The 11,310-nt window shown below is 54.0% G+C and overlaps 1 protein-coding gene across 1 annotated transcript; it reads right to left on the bottom strand.

Annotated features, from left to right (window-relative positions):
• Positions 1-4,052: 4,052 nt before the first annotated feature.
• Positions 4,053-10,144, bottom strand: EMX2 (empty spiracles homeobox 2). The gene is made up of 3 exons (XM_013948676.2): positions 9,754-10,144; positions 7,424-7,608; positions 4,053-4,510 (listed from the first exon to the last, which is right to left on the bottom strand). Exons 1-3 carry the CDS (start codon positions 10,142-10,144, stop codon positions 4,343-4,345), a joined length of 744 nt encoding a protein of 247 aa, XP_013804130.2. The 3' UTR covers positions 4,053-4,342.
• Positions 10,145-11,310: the final 1,166 nt, after the last annotated feature.

Raw genomic sequence — 11,310 nt, 5'->3', positions numbered from 1 at the left:
TAAGCTGTTTGCTAATTAGGGGGAACTGCTAATTTCCGCCAAGCCCTCCAAAGTAAGAGCGCGATCCATCAAAGGCGGGGGAGGTAAATAAACAGCGTTTCGAAACAAAACAAAGCGAAGACTCCAAAGCCTTCTGCCTTTGCCCTGGTAGCGGGTCGAGTGGGAAAGACAGGGGTGCGTGGGTGTCTGTTTGCACTGGAGAGGAAGGCGGAAATCACCAGCGTTCACAACTGGTGGGAAAGGGACACGGCAGGGCTGGCAGTCGCCGGCTTTGTTCGAAGGGAAAGAGTTAAAAATGCAGGGCGGGAAGGGACAGATCTCGGAGACGGAGCAAAGATGGGAGTGAGCTCCACGGAGCCAGCCGAGTTGCGTGGAGATCAGGATCTGGCCCTTTGCGCCTCTTGCTTGGTCATCCGCACGGGACGGGGCAGCCGCAGCGCCGGCGGAGGCGGCCGGGCCCCGGCGGGGCGGGCGGCCGCCAGCGGGAGCCCCGATTTCTTGCGGCCGCTGCTCTGCAGTGACACGTCTGCAAAGGGCCCGGGGGCGGGGGGCACCCGGCAGAGTGAAGGGGTGGCGGGGAGACAGCGGGGAAACCGGCGAGCCAGAGCCGCGCTGGCGGCAGGGGCTCGCCAGCCCCTCGCGCCGCAGCAAAGCCGCCCGGCCCCAGCGCCCGTGCGCGGGGCAGCCCCGCGCCCGCGGGTCGCCCCCGCGGAGCTCGCGAGGCCCCGCGCAGCGCGGCCGCCGCCCGGAGCGGGCCGAGGGCAGCGCGGGGAAGGCGCGCCCGGGCTGTGCGGAGCGGGCGGGGCTCGGCGGCTGCGCTGCCGCTCCGCAGCCCTGCCCGGCCCGCTCGTTGCACCTGGCCACGTCCCGCCAAGGCCCGGGAGCAGCAGGCTTTCCGAGGTGCCGCCTGGCCTTCCGACGGGCCGCGAAGGGCAGCCAGGCCTTGATCGGAAGGGCTCCGAGCAGGCACGGACGTTTCATCCGAAACATCAGTAAAAATCCGCCGAGCCTGCAATTCGCCATCCGAAATGTAGCCTCCCTCCCCCACCCCTCTCTGTTATTTAATATAAAATGTATTTTTAAGCACCCGCTCGGATAGCATCTCGCCAATATTTATATTTCCACGTTGCCTGGCATCCACTGTCCCACATTAGACTCTCCTTCTCTCTCCCTCTCTCTAATCCTGCCACTTTAAATAGATGAATTAATAAAGCAAATGAGGGTCTAATAAGCTGACTGTCCTGCCTATTGAGGCAGGGGGAGAGAGACTAGAAAGTGCGCCAAATTTGTTTGCAGTGGATCAAGGCTAGCCGCCTTTGCTTCACTTTCTTTATCTTAATTCCGACTTGAAAAGATATAATTATCTAGTTTGAACAGAGCTGCTATCAAATCCTTCTCTAGGCAAGGCAGGGGAGAGCTGGAGTGGATTGCAGTGTTCTGAGCCGCTTGGTGCAGCCGGAGATAGGGAGTAATGAAGTTGTGGAGTCCTGAGATACAAAGGGCATTAACCTCATTAGCATGAAACCTTTTCTTCTAACCATTGTGGGACCCTTTCAGACTCCTAATCCCCCCTATTTTCAAAGCTTGGTTTGTAATAAAGCTTTTAGGGTTTTTTTTTTTCAAAGCTAATGGCATTCTCTGAAGATTTTATTGCTGTTACGCTACATAGGACGCTTAATTTTTTTTCCCTCTCTCCCTCTCTTTCCTCACATTTTTTTTTAAAAAAAGAGGGGGGGGAATATATGGTTCCTGCAGAAATAAGCCTTTTATCAAGATGGGAAACAATTTCTAGAAAGGCCCAAGTCTGCTGTTCAGCGACGATCCGTTTAATGTTTGCCTATTTGCATGGGTTTGAAGTGGAGCGCAAGCTAACTTAGGCGAGTTAAGGTGAAATGTGCGGCCTGCTTCATTTCAAGATCTGCACAATCAGCTGTTTAAGGAGGGGGGAAATGTAACGAGAAGTTTACCTTGGGAATAGCTCTGCTAAATAATTAGCCTAGGTTTAAATGGAAGGGACTGCATTGCGACATGCGTCCTAACCCTGCCTCGGCCTCTCTCATATTTGTAGCAGTAATGAATGGAAAGTCACCAGGATTGTATAAGGAGCAATGTTAAAAAAATAATAAAATCGGATTTTTTAAAAAAAAATTTACATAGTACCCGATAGAGCCAACACGTGCACAGAATGTCTAATCTTAACTTTTCAAGGCAGGATGTTTAACAAAGCTCGTATTTTCGCCGTGCATTGTAACTTCGCCTTATCACAGTGTAAAGGGTAGTCAGATTGTCCTAAATTATGTCCAACTAGCCCCCCTGGATCCACGGATTAAGAGATTAAAGGAGACCACTGGGCAATGCCTCCTCTTTCCCCTTCATATTCCTGGTATGATAATTGCCTAAACTGATTTGCACTTTCACAAAAGCTTGCAGGATTCTTTGTAGCTCGAACAGAGCAGACGAGGTTTCTCTATCAATGGAAATAAAACTGATTAATGCAGTCTATCAGGCTAAGGAGCAAATGAAGCATGAAAAAACAACTGTGTACCCCCAGAAAACCAGCTAGTTTCCTCAAGGACCCATAGCAACTTTTTTCCCCTTCTTTAATGTTAGAGCTTTATGCCGTACCCAGCCAGAATCGTTCCCTTTAGTAGCGGGGAGAGCAGCAGCTGAGGTGCAATGTTTGCTCCCCAGAAACTGCTCCTCATGATAACGACCGGGGTGGGGGAGTGGAATTTAAAAGAAAGGAAAAATCCTCCCCGCAAAATAAAATACATATTTTTGAAAAGGAATTCTCCGTTGTACCAGCACTTTCCCTTTCAGCTGACTGCGGCTGCTGAAGACCAAATTGTTTAACCCTCCTATTACGAGTCGGTTTGCACTTCAGGTTGTAACCAGGGAAGGGGTTGGGTTTGTTTTGGTGTTTTTTTAAGGTGTTTATTTACAGCAAGTGGGTCTCTGCCGCTTATTTTTAGAGGTCTATTTACAAGCGAGTGAATTCATTAAGAAAATGCGCCTATCGCCTCAGGAATGCGCTGCGTGGTCAGGAGAACGCAGGCTCCGACCGCACAAAATTAGCAGCTAAAAATACGGGGAAAACTATCAGTTTCCGAGAAATTTGGGGGAGTGGGAAAATATATTGCTTAACATTTCAGGGCATATTGATAAATCTTTATTGACAAAATATTGACAATGACATACTTCTTGGAAGTATATAGTGTGTTAGAATTCTAACAAATTAAACACAAAACACAAAAATATTTACATTCTGTTATAGAAGACATGAAGGAAACATTTGTCACTTTTTTTAGTAGCTCTATAATCTCGGAATAATATAAGGTCAGTGCTTGAAAATTGCCCCAATGAAAATGGCTATTAGGAAAAAAAAAATTAATCGGCGATTTTAAGTCCCTTTTTTCTGCATCCTCCCAGCTTGGGAGGTATCCCCACCACCAAACCTGGTCGCTGGGTTTGCGCTTTATTTATTTTTAAAAATAATCATCATCCAGTTTCGCAATGGGGATTTATTGGGGGGGGGTGGATAATAGATTAGATTAGATTTTTCTTTTTGGCAGCAGAAGTCATTACCAGCCCCAACCCCCCCCCCCCCGTCCCTCCCCTGCCCCACCGTGTTTGTCCACTCGGAAGGAACACTATGCTTTGTTACCGCTACTTCATTTAGCTTTCACAAACACTTTGACGCCAGAAGTTATCATAAAATGTTTACAGACTGCACATTTCTCGTATAATAAAATTAAAAAGCACACAGAACCTGTCTTAAAGGGAAAAATTACAATTCATTTTTGTCTTTAGGAACCGGGGTAATTTTTTTCCTTTTTTTTTCCTTTTTTTTCTTTTTTTTCTTTTTTGCCCAGACGGCTTTACACATGCAATTCAAGTTTCTGAAACAGGTGTGGGTTTTGGCTGCTTATGGAAATTTTTCTTTTAAAGACGGAAAAAACTGTGAAGTGCAAAATGTCCTGTAAGTTGGAATTTTTGTTTTTTTATTTTTTCTTTTTTAAGATTTTTTTAATGTTTTTTTAATTTTTTGACGTAATGTTTTTTAAAAGTGGACTGCGAGAAACGGAATACCTGTCAATCACCTCGTCTCGGTGGTTTGCCTTTGATTGACAGATCCCCTTTGCCAGAGTTGTGCCAGCAGTGCCACAGTTTGGACCTCTTGCAGTCTCGCTCTCGCTCGCTCTCAGCTGCCCTCCTAGTCGGGAATCTCATTTTGTTGAAGATCTCGGTGTCCCTTCCCCGCACCGCCACGTTGGTGTGTGTGAGCCTTTAACACTTTCTGTTGGTCGGTTGGCTGGCTTGAAAAGTCCAAAAGTGCCAGTTTTTAATCGTCCGACGTGACGTCGATTTCTTCTGGACTGGCTTGTTTAGTGGCGATTCTCCACCGGTTAATATGATGAGTCCCTTTTTTCTTCTGTTGTGAGTCTGAGCCTTCCTCTTCCAACTTTTGCCGCTTGAACTTTGTCCTTCTGTTCTGAAACCATACTTTTACCTGCGGGGGGAAAGGCACCGGGCGTTAGTCCACCGCCTGCCCGGACACGGGTGCTGCCCGGCGCCCGCTGCCCTGGACGTGCCCAGGGGCTCCGTGCGCTGCTGGCTCCCTGCGCTGCCGGCGCCGTGCCCGGCCTGCGCCGCGGCCCAGCCTGGCGGGGGGCGAAGGGGGCCTGGGCCCGGCGCTATCCGAGCATCTCATGGAAAGGGACAGGCACCTCCGCCTGTGCCTGTCCAGGCATCTACAGAGCAAACACATGCACACAGGTATACATGCCTCTGTGTCGACGTGCGTGCGTACAGATAACTATGGAGAGTCATCCAGATGCCTGTGTATAGATCCACACTCCGTAGACGTGCTAGACATACGTGTGTCTGCGCAGGCACCCGCACAAAGCCCGACGGGGTGAGCGAGCGCATATCCGGATGTGCAGAAACACAGGCACTCGCTGCCTCCTGTGCACACCTCTGGCACAGGGGCCGGTAGGAGCACGGACCCGCCGCCTATAAATATGGATGAGTTTCCTGTATATTGCCCGCATGTTGCGCCAAGGATCTAATGGAGGAAAAACAAAAGGTCGATTCGAGGCGAACAACTTTCAAAATTCAAACACTGCCGTCGGGGAAGCGGTGGGCAGGGGGGAGCCACCCGCTCCCGCCGAAGTGTCCCGAAGCCTTCAACATCTGGAAAGTGCTCCCGGGACCGCTGCAGGAGAGGCCGAGCCGGCCCGGCTGCGAGCCGCCCCGCCGCTCGGGGGGCCCCGGCTCCGGTCCCGGGCCGACGCGGGCCGGCGCAAAGCAGGGATCGAGGCGCCCAAAGAACAGCGAAGGCCTCGGGCTTTGTAACGGGCGGCGGGATAGAGGCGGGAGGTGGCGGGGAGAGATCTTTTCCTTTCGGAAAATAGAGTAAAATGGAACAAAAAGTTCCAACATTAAAACTTTCGGCGCTTCCCTGAGCGGCTCCTCCGGACTTGCCGTCCAGGAGCAATCGTATTAAGGCGAAACCTGTAAGGGCCGTCATAAATGCCGCTCTGAATTTGTTCAGAGCCGAATAAATCTGACTTAACCATCCGGCAGCTGACTTCAGTGCTTTAATTACAGATAGTATTGATCTGGGAGCTATCTCCAGGGTTGGCCACGCTCCTTGTAGCGGCCAAAGGTAAACAATTTTTTTTAAAGCAGTTTAGACTCTGGTTCTGTCTGAAAGTGCCTGATAAAGGCCCCAGCAAGGGGGGAAAAGGGAACTGGAGCATTTTAATAAGCTGGTTTAACCCGCTTCGCTGCCTCTTCAGAACAGAGACCTGCCTGGCCGGACACACATCTCTGCTGCATTTTCATATTCTCCAAAAGTCCCCCATTAAAAAGCTGAGCGGGGAACAAGGGGTGAGTTTAATTTGCTTTTAGTTTGCTAATTGAAGGGGAGGACGGTTCATTTCTGCACGCTGATCTCCCAAAAGAGAGCTCATTTGTAGGGGACTGGGGGTTTGACATCCGGACAAAAGACCCCAACCAGCTTCGGAATCAAGCAGCACAAAGACCACCTTAAATACAGCTTTCCAGTGGAAATAAGCCTGTGACCGGTCCCTTGTTCGGAGAACCTCATGAAAGTGGCGATCCCTTTTTATTGTTTTGTTGGGGAGACATTTTAAAACAAAAGCTCCAACCTCTTTATTACTTACCCCACGAAAAGGAGTTTAAAAAAAAAAAAAGTGTTACAACTTAATCCTCCCAGAGAACGCTCTGTTTACTGGGAACTTTGAACTAGGCTGCGGCTGGGTATTTTGTTTTTTTAAAGTACAGTGCCACATACTGTAGCAAAGACAATCCCCATTTGGAGCCCTCTTTTTACCAGTCTCCTGGAAAGGAACAAAACAAAAACCCAGAGCAACAACAACAACAACAAACCCAAACCCCGGCCTCTCTTCCGGCGATGAGAAAACCGCATGAAAAATACCCTTGCCGTTGGCCCGGCGGCGCGGCGGCCGGGGATCCCTGCCGTCGGGGGAGCGTGGGCCGCGGCCCCGAGGGGGCTTCGGCGGGAGCCCGCGCCCGCGCCCACCCCGCCCGCGCGGCCCGTCGCTCGCGGGGGTCCCCGCGCCGCCGGCGGGAGCCGGCCTCGAGGTCTGCGGAGACCCTCGGTCGGGACACGCGGAGCAGAAACGCGACATAGTCTCTGGTTGTCCCTCCAAACAGACAACCGAAATAGTCTCCGGTGAACTCTTGGACCGCAGCCAGCCAAAGGGGGGAGGGAAGGGGATTCCTTGTTGTTAATAATTTCGCTGCTTTTATTTTTGAACTTTATGCCATCATGAACTGGCTCCTTATTTCGCGGCTGCCGGACGCAGGGCTAGAAATGAGCGAAAAATCATCTGATAAGCTCTATTTCTGCCCCAGCATCAAAAGGGTTTTCTTTCCCCCCTTTTGTTTTTGTTTCCCACACACACACACACACACTCCCGACACTCAACTATTTCTCAGAGTGGCACCAGTCCCACAGAAAAATGGTCAGGAGCTCCTTTCATTTGCAAATCGAAATTGTCGCTGCTACCCGCCCCGATCGGCGCGGGGCTCATGCTACCCCTCGCCTCTGCTGGGGTTTCTCCGGTGCGAGCAAAACCGCCTCCAGAGCACCGGAGCTTCCTATGCCCGGCGGAGGCCCTGCCGGCCTCCAACAAAGGCGATCGTTCCCGTAAACGAGAGAAGGTTTTATAATAATCAGGCACGTGGAGAGGCATGCGAGGAGAGACGCCTCACTCCACCCCATTGGATTAGATCTAGAGGCCTAAATTCCCAGAAAATTTGCCGGTATTTTTACCCGCATCTCAGGGCCGCCCGGCTGGTTTTCCGAAGGTGCGTCCAAGTACTTTCGCTTTAACCCCCGGCCGCAGATGCCCGCTCCGAGCTTTCCCCTTACCTGAGTTTCCGTGAGGCTAAGGCTGTGCGCCAGCTGTTTTCTCTCTGCTCCTACTACATAATGGTTCTTCTCAAAGGCATGTTCCAGTCTCAGTAATTGGGATGGGGAGAAAGCTGTACGGATCCGTTTGGGTTTCCTGGCCAGTGCATTGTGCAATAGGAAGCTCTCCGGGCTGGTTTCATTCCCTGGGTAACAGGGAAAAACAGAGATTAGCAACACACCTTCTCCCAAACCCACTCGAGAGGACTTTTTAGCGCAGAATTTATTTTCTCCCACCATTACCCGCAGGAGAAAATCTATTTGTTATTTTCAGAAAGCTCCTTTATTTAGTTTTCCTTCGAGAAATAGATGGAGAGAAGAAGTAGGGGAAGGAGAGGACTCCAGAACATCTGGGAAAAAATCAAATACTAAAACACAACCTTGGGAGCACTAAAAAAAAAAAAAAAAAAAGTTAAAGAATTGGCCAGAGCCCGGCTGCGGAGTCTGCGGCTTCATCCTGCAGCAGTGCTCCTTTCCCTTACCCACCGTCATCCTCAACTCTTCCCTTGTCTGTTTGCTTATTTATTTCCTCCTGGCGCTGCGATCGGGGCTGAACCGAGCGGCGCGGTCCCGGCCGAGCCCCCGCCTCCGCGGCCGGCCGCGGCGCTCCGGGAGCAGCCAGCCAGCGCCTGCCCAGCTCCAGCCCGCTCCCTCCAGCCTCACCGCGCTTCCCTCGCCCCAAACGCCTGCCGTCGGCTTTTTCTTCTCTCTCCTTTTCGTTTTGCCGGTGTTTTCCCCGGCGCGGGGTTTCCCCGGCGATGCGGCGCACCGCGCCGCCGGCCTCTGCCCAATGCTCCGTCCGGTGTGGGGGCGCGGGGAACCGCGGGGAAACCAGCAACCAAATTTCGGGGAGGCCGCGGGGAGGAAACCCGAGCTTTGCAGCAGCGGGGAGGAGGGGGCAGTAGTCGGGGACTTTTTTGCGGGGCTCTCCCTCCAGGACGGCGCTCTGCCACTTCTCTGGGCCGGTCCTTACAAGGGGGCAAACACATCGAGGGTCTCTCTCGGTAAGTGCATTAAAAATCGTTGCAGAGGAGGGTGTGTTTGAAATCAGGCTGTGGCTCAACACCAGGACATTTCCGCCTTTCATCTACCGCTCTTTACCAATCGCCTGATGACTGTGACAAATAATTTGGTGAGCGAAACCTGTAATTTTATTCTGAGAGGGTAATAATCCATTTTGTATTTCTGTCCGCCTTGCTTCGGAGAGAGTCTCTCCTTTTCCAACCCGGGTGCAACGGCTCGGCTGCAGGAAGCCGGGGAATTACATACTGCAGGTGGTTTGTTTTCGTTCGGAAATAATAAATAAAAATACTCAAAGAGGCAGATAGATCCCTTCGAGCGGGGGCTGATTTTTTTTGTGTAACGAAAGAGATAGAAATTGGACCCTTTAGAGGAGAAACCAGCTCACCCTTCGGAGAAGACGCTGCCGGTTGCAAAGGGTTAAACGAGGGGGTTTTTATTGATTGTGCGCCACTGGATTTGGTTGTTTTCCCTCAACTGGTTATTAATCACTCGGCAACTCGGAGGCTCTCCCTGCCTGCCCGGTCCCTCCACACCGAATCGCCCTCTCTCCCCTCGGCTCGCTTTCCCCCGCAGCCCCAACTCCTAGGGTTGCTCCTGCGCTGCGATTTTTTTTCCTTCCCTGGGATTCGTTTCATTTCTCTGCGTCCCCACTAATAAGGGGGGGGACGGATTTTGCGCGGCGGGCGGGTGTGCCTGGGTGAGAGCGGCGCCGCGGCGGTGGCTCCCCGCGGGCCCGGCCCCGGCCAAGGCCCCGGCAGGCCGGCGCGGAGCGGGCACGGCCGCCTTCCTGGGGGAACACAAACTCGCTACCCCTCCATTCCCCCTCTGCAAGGCGGTTTCCTTCGCGGCACTTCTGTTGCTTTTCACCCACAAGAACTAAAATATCCACCCGGAGTACCCCTGATTTTAATCCCCGTTTCTTCAGAGGAAACAAACCCAGAAGCCACAGCCGGCCTTGCCTTCCTGCCTGCCCCCCTCCTCCAAGGGAAAGAAAAAAGAAGGGAAAATAAAAAACAAGAAGAAAGCCGAGCCCAAACCCCTGGGCCCTGACAGCTCCTGAACTTCGGTGGCGGGGAAGGCGCACACAAAAGACCCTCCGGCAAGCCGAGCCCGGAGCTCCGGCAGCGCGGCTGACCCCCTCTTCCCCGGGCAACCACCACCCGCCGCCCGGGCAACCACCACCCAGCCGCGGGGACGCGCCGCGGGCAGCCCGGCTGGGACTGGGGGATGGCGGGGCGGACAAGAGGGAAAAGAAAAGTTGCACGTACCTTGAAACCTGTGGCCCAGATACCGGTACCGGTGTATTAGCCAGGGGTAGAAGGTGGAGGGGTCCCTTTGCTGCGAGGCGAAGAGCGGGTGCGTGGAGTGCGAGGCGGGCAGGGGGTGGGCGGCCAGGGCATGGGGAGGGGGCACGGGATGGACCGGCACGGCCGGGTTAGGCGGGTGGGAGACGGCCTCTGCAAAGACCAAGTCCGGGTTGGAGTAGACCCCCCTGCCGGTGGAGTGGAAGCCGTTGAGAAAAGGGTTCATCGGGCTGGAATTGGCATAGCTCAGCGCCGCCGGCCGGATAGGATCCTCGGAGCGAGACGCGGGCAAGGGGCTGTCTTTGGCCACCAGCGACTCGATGGTGAAACACCGCTTGGGTGTGGGTTGAAACATGCTGCCGCGGCGAGAGTCCCCGACCAAATCTCTGCCTGGCTCTCTGGTGCGCGGGAGGCGATCCGGGGAAGTTTGCAGCAGGGAGTGACTTGAGGAGGGATAGATACACACATAAATAGACAGGGGCTGGAGGAAAGGAGGCAGCGGCAGCCAGCGGTACCCAAAAGGAAGACACACACGCACCACGCACACACACAAAAAAAGTTGCTGAGAGAAGTTTCCCTCCTGCAAGGAAAAGGCGGTCGCCCCCCCCTCCCTCCCTAAGTCCAAAGACAATCCATGGATGTGATCGGCCCCTTCACAAGTTGTGCAAACGATTTGTTAGTTCATGAGCCTAATTAGTGCTGGGATCACATAAACAGCTTCCTCTGAAGCCTGGTAAATGGCTTGATGATTGGTCGCTATTACTCGCCTTGAGGTTGAAGGGGGAGACTCTTTAAAGTGCGTCAGAGGGGAGGCGAGCGCCGGGCAGCGCCATCGGGAGGGATGGAGCCGCGGCGCGGCGCGGAACGGAGTGCGGCGGGAGCGCGCCGCCAGCGCGGGGGGAGCGCGGCGCCCCGCGCAGCCTCGCGCCCGCCGCCGCCCCCGCGCAGCGCCCGCGCCCGCGCCGCTCCGCCGCCCTCGGCGCCGCTCCGCCGCTCTCCCTCCCTCCCTCCCCTCCCGCCGCCGGCCGCGGGCGCACAAGGTAGGGGGGACAGCCGAGGTAGGGGGGCAGGGGGACACCCCTGGGTGCTGGGGGGGCGGCCGCCACGGGGGCGGGCGCCGAGGGCTGGCCGGGGGTGGGGGGGGGGGAGCTGCTGCATCCCTGCTCTGATCGCTCGATGAAGTTAACGCGCCTCTGCCAGCGTGACAACCCCTCTCCCTGCCACCTCTCGGGTCCTCTCAGCCCGGGTGAGGTTACCTTGGTCTGCAAGGAGCCCGGCAGCCCCGGGGTGTCCCGGAGAGATGCCCCACCTTGAAAAGGTTTCCTCCCAGTGAGAGAATGTGTTTCCCTCCTCCTCCAAACTTATGTATTTTTTCCTTCACCTCTTTGCACTCCTGGCACCGTGCGGTGCTGAAAACAAAGCAGAGAGCAGTTGCATTATGCAAAGCTGGGACACGCTGGGCTCTTGCAAACGGGACAGGGGAGCAAGTCTCCAGTTCCAGCCTTGTCCGTATTTTCGCGA

The sequence above is a fragment of the Apteryx mantelli genome, chromosome 7 (genome assembly GCF_036417845.1).
Source record: "Apteryx mantelli isolate bAptMan1 chromosome 7, bAptMan1.hap1, whole genome shotgun sequence".
Lineage (NCBI taxonomy): Eukaryota > Metazoa > Chordata > Aves > Apterygiformes > Apterygidae > Apteryx > Apteryx mantelli.
This window is presented reverse-complemented; position numbering and strand designations above follow the sequence as displayed.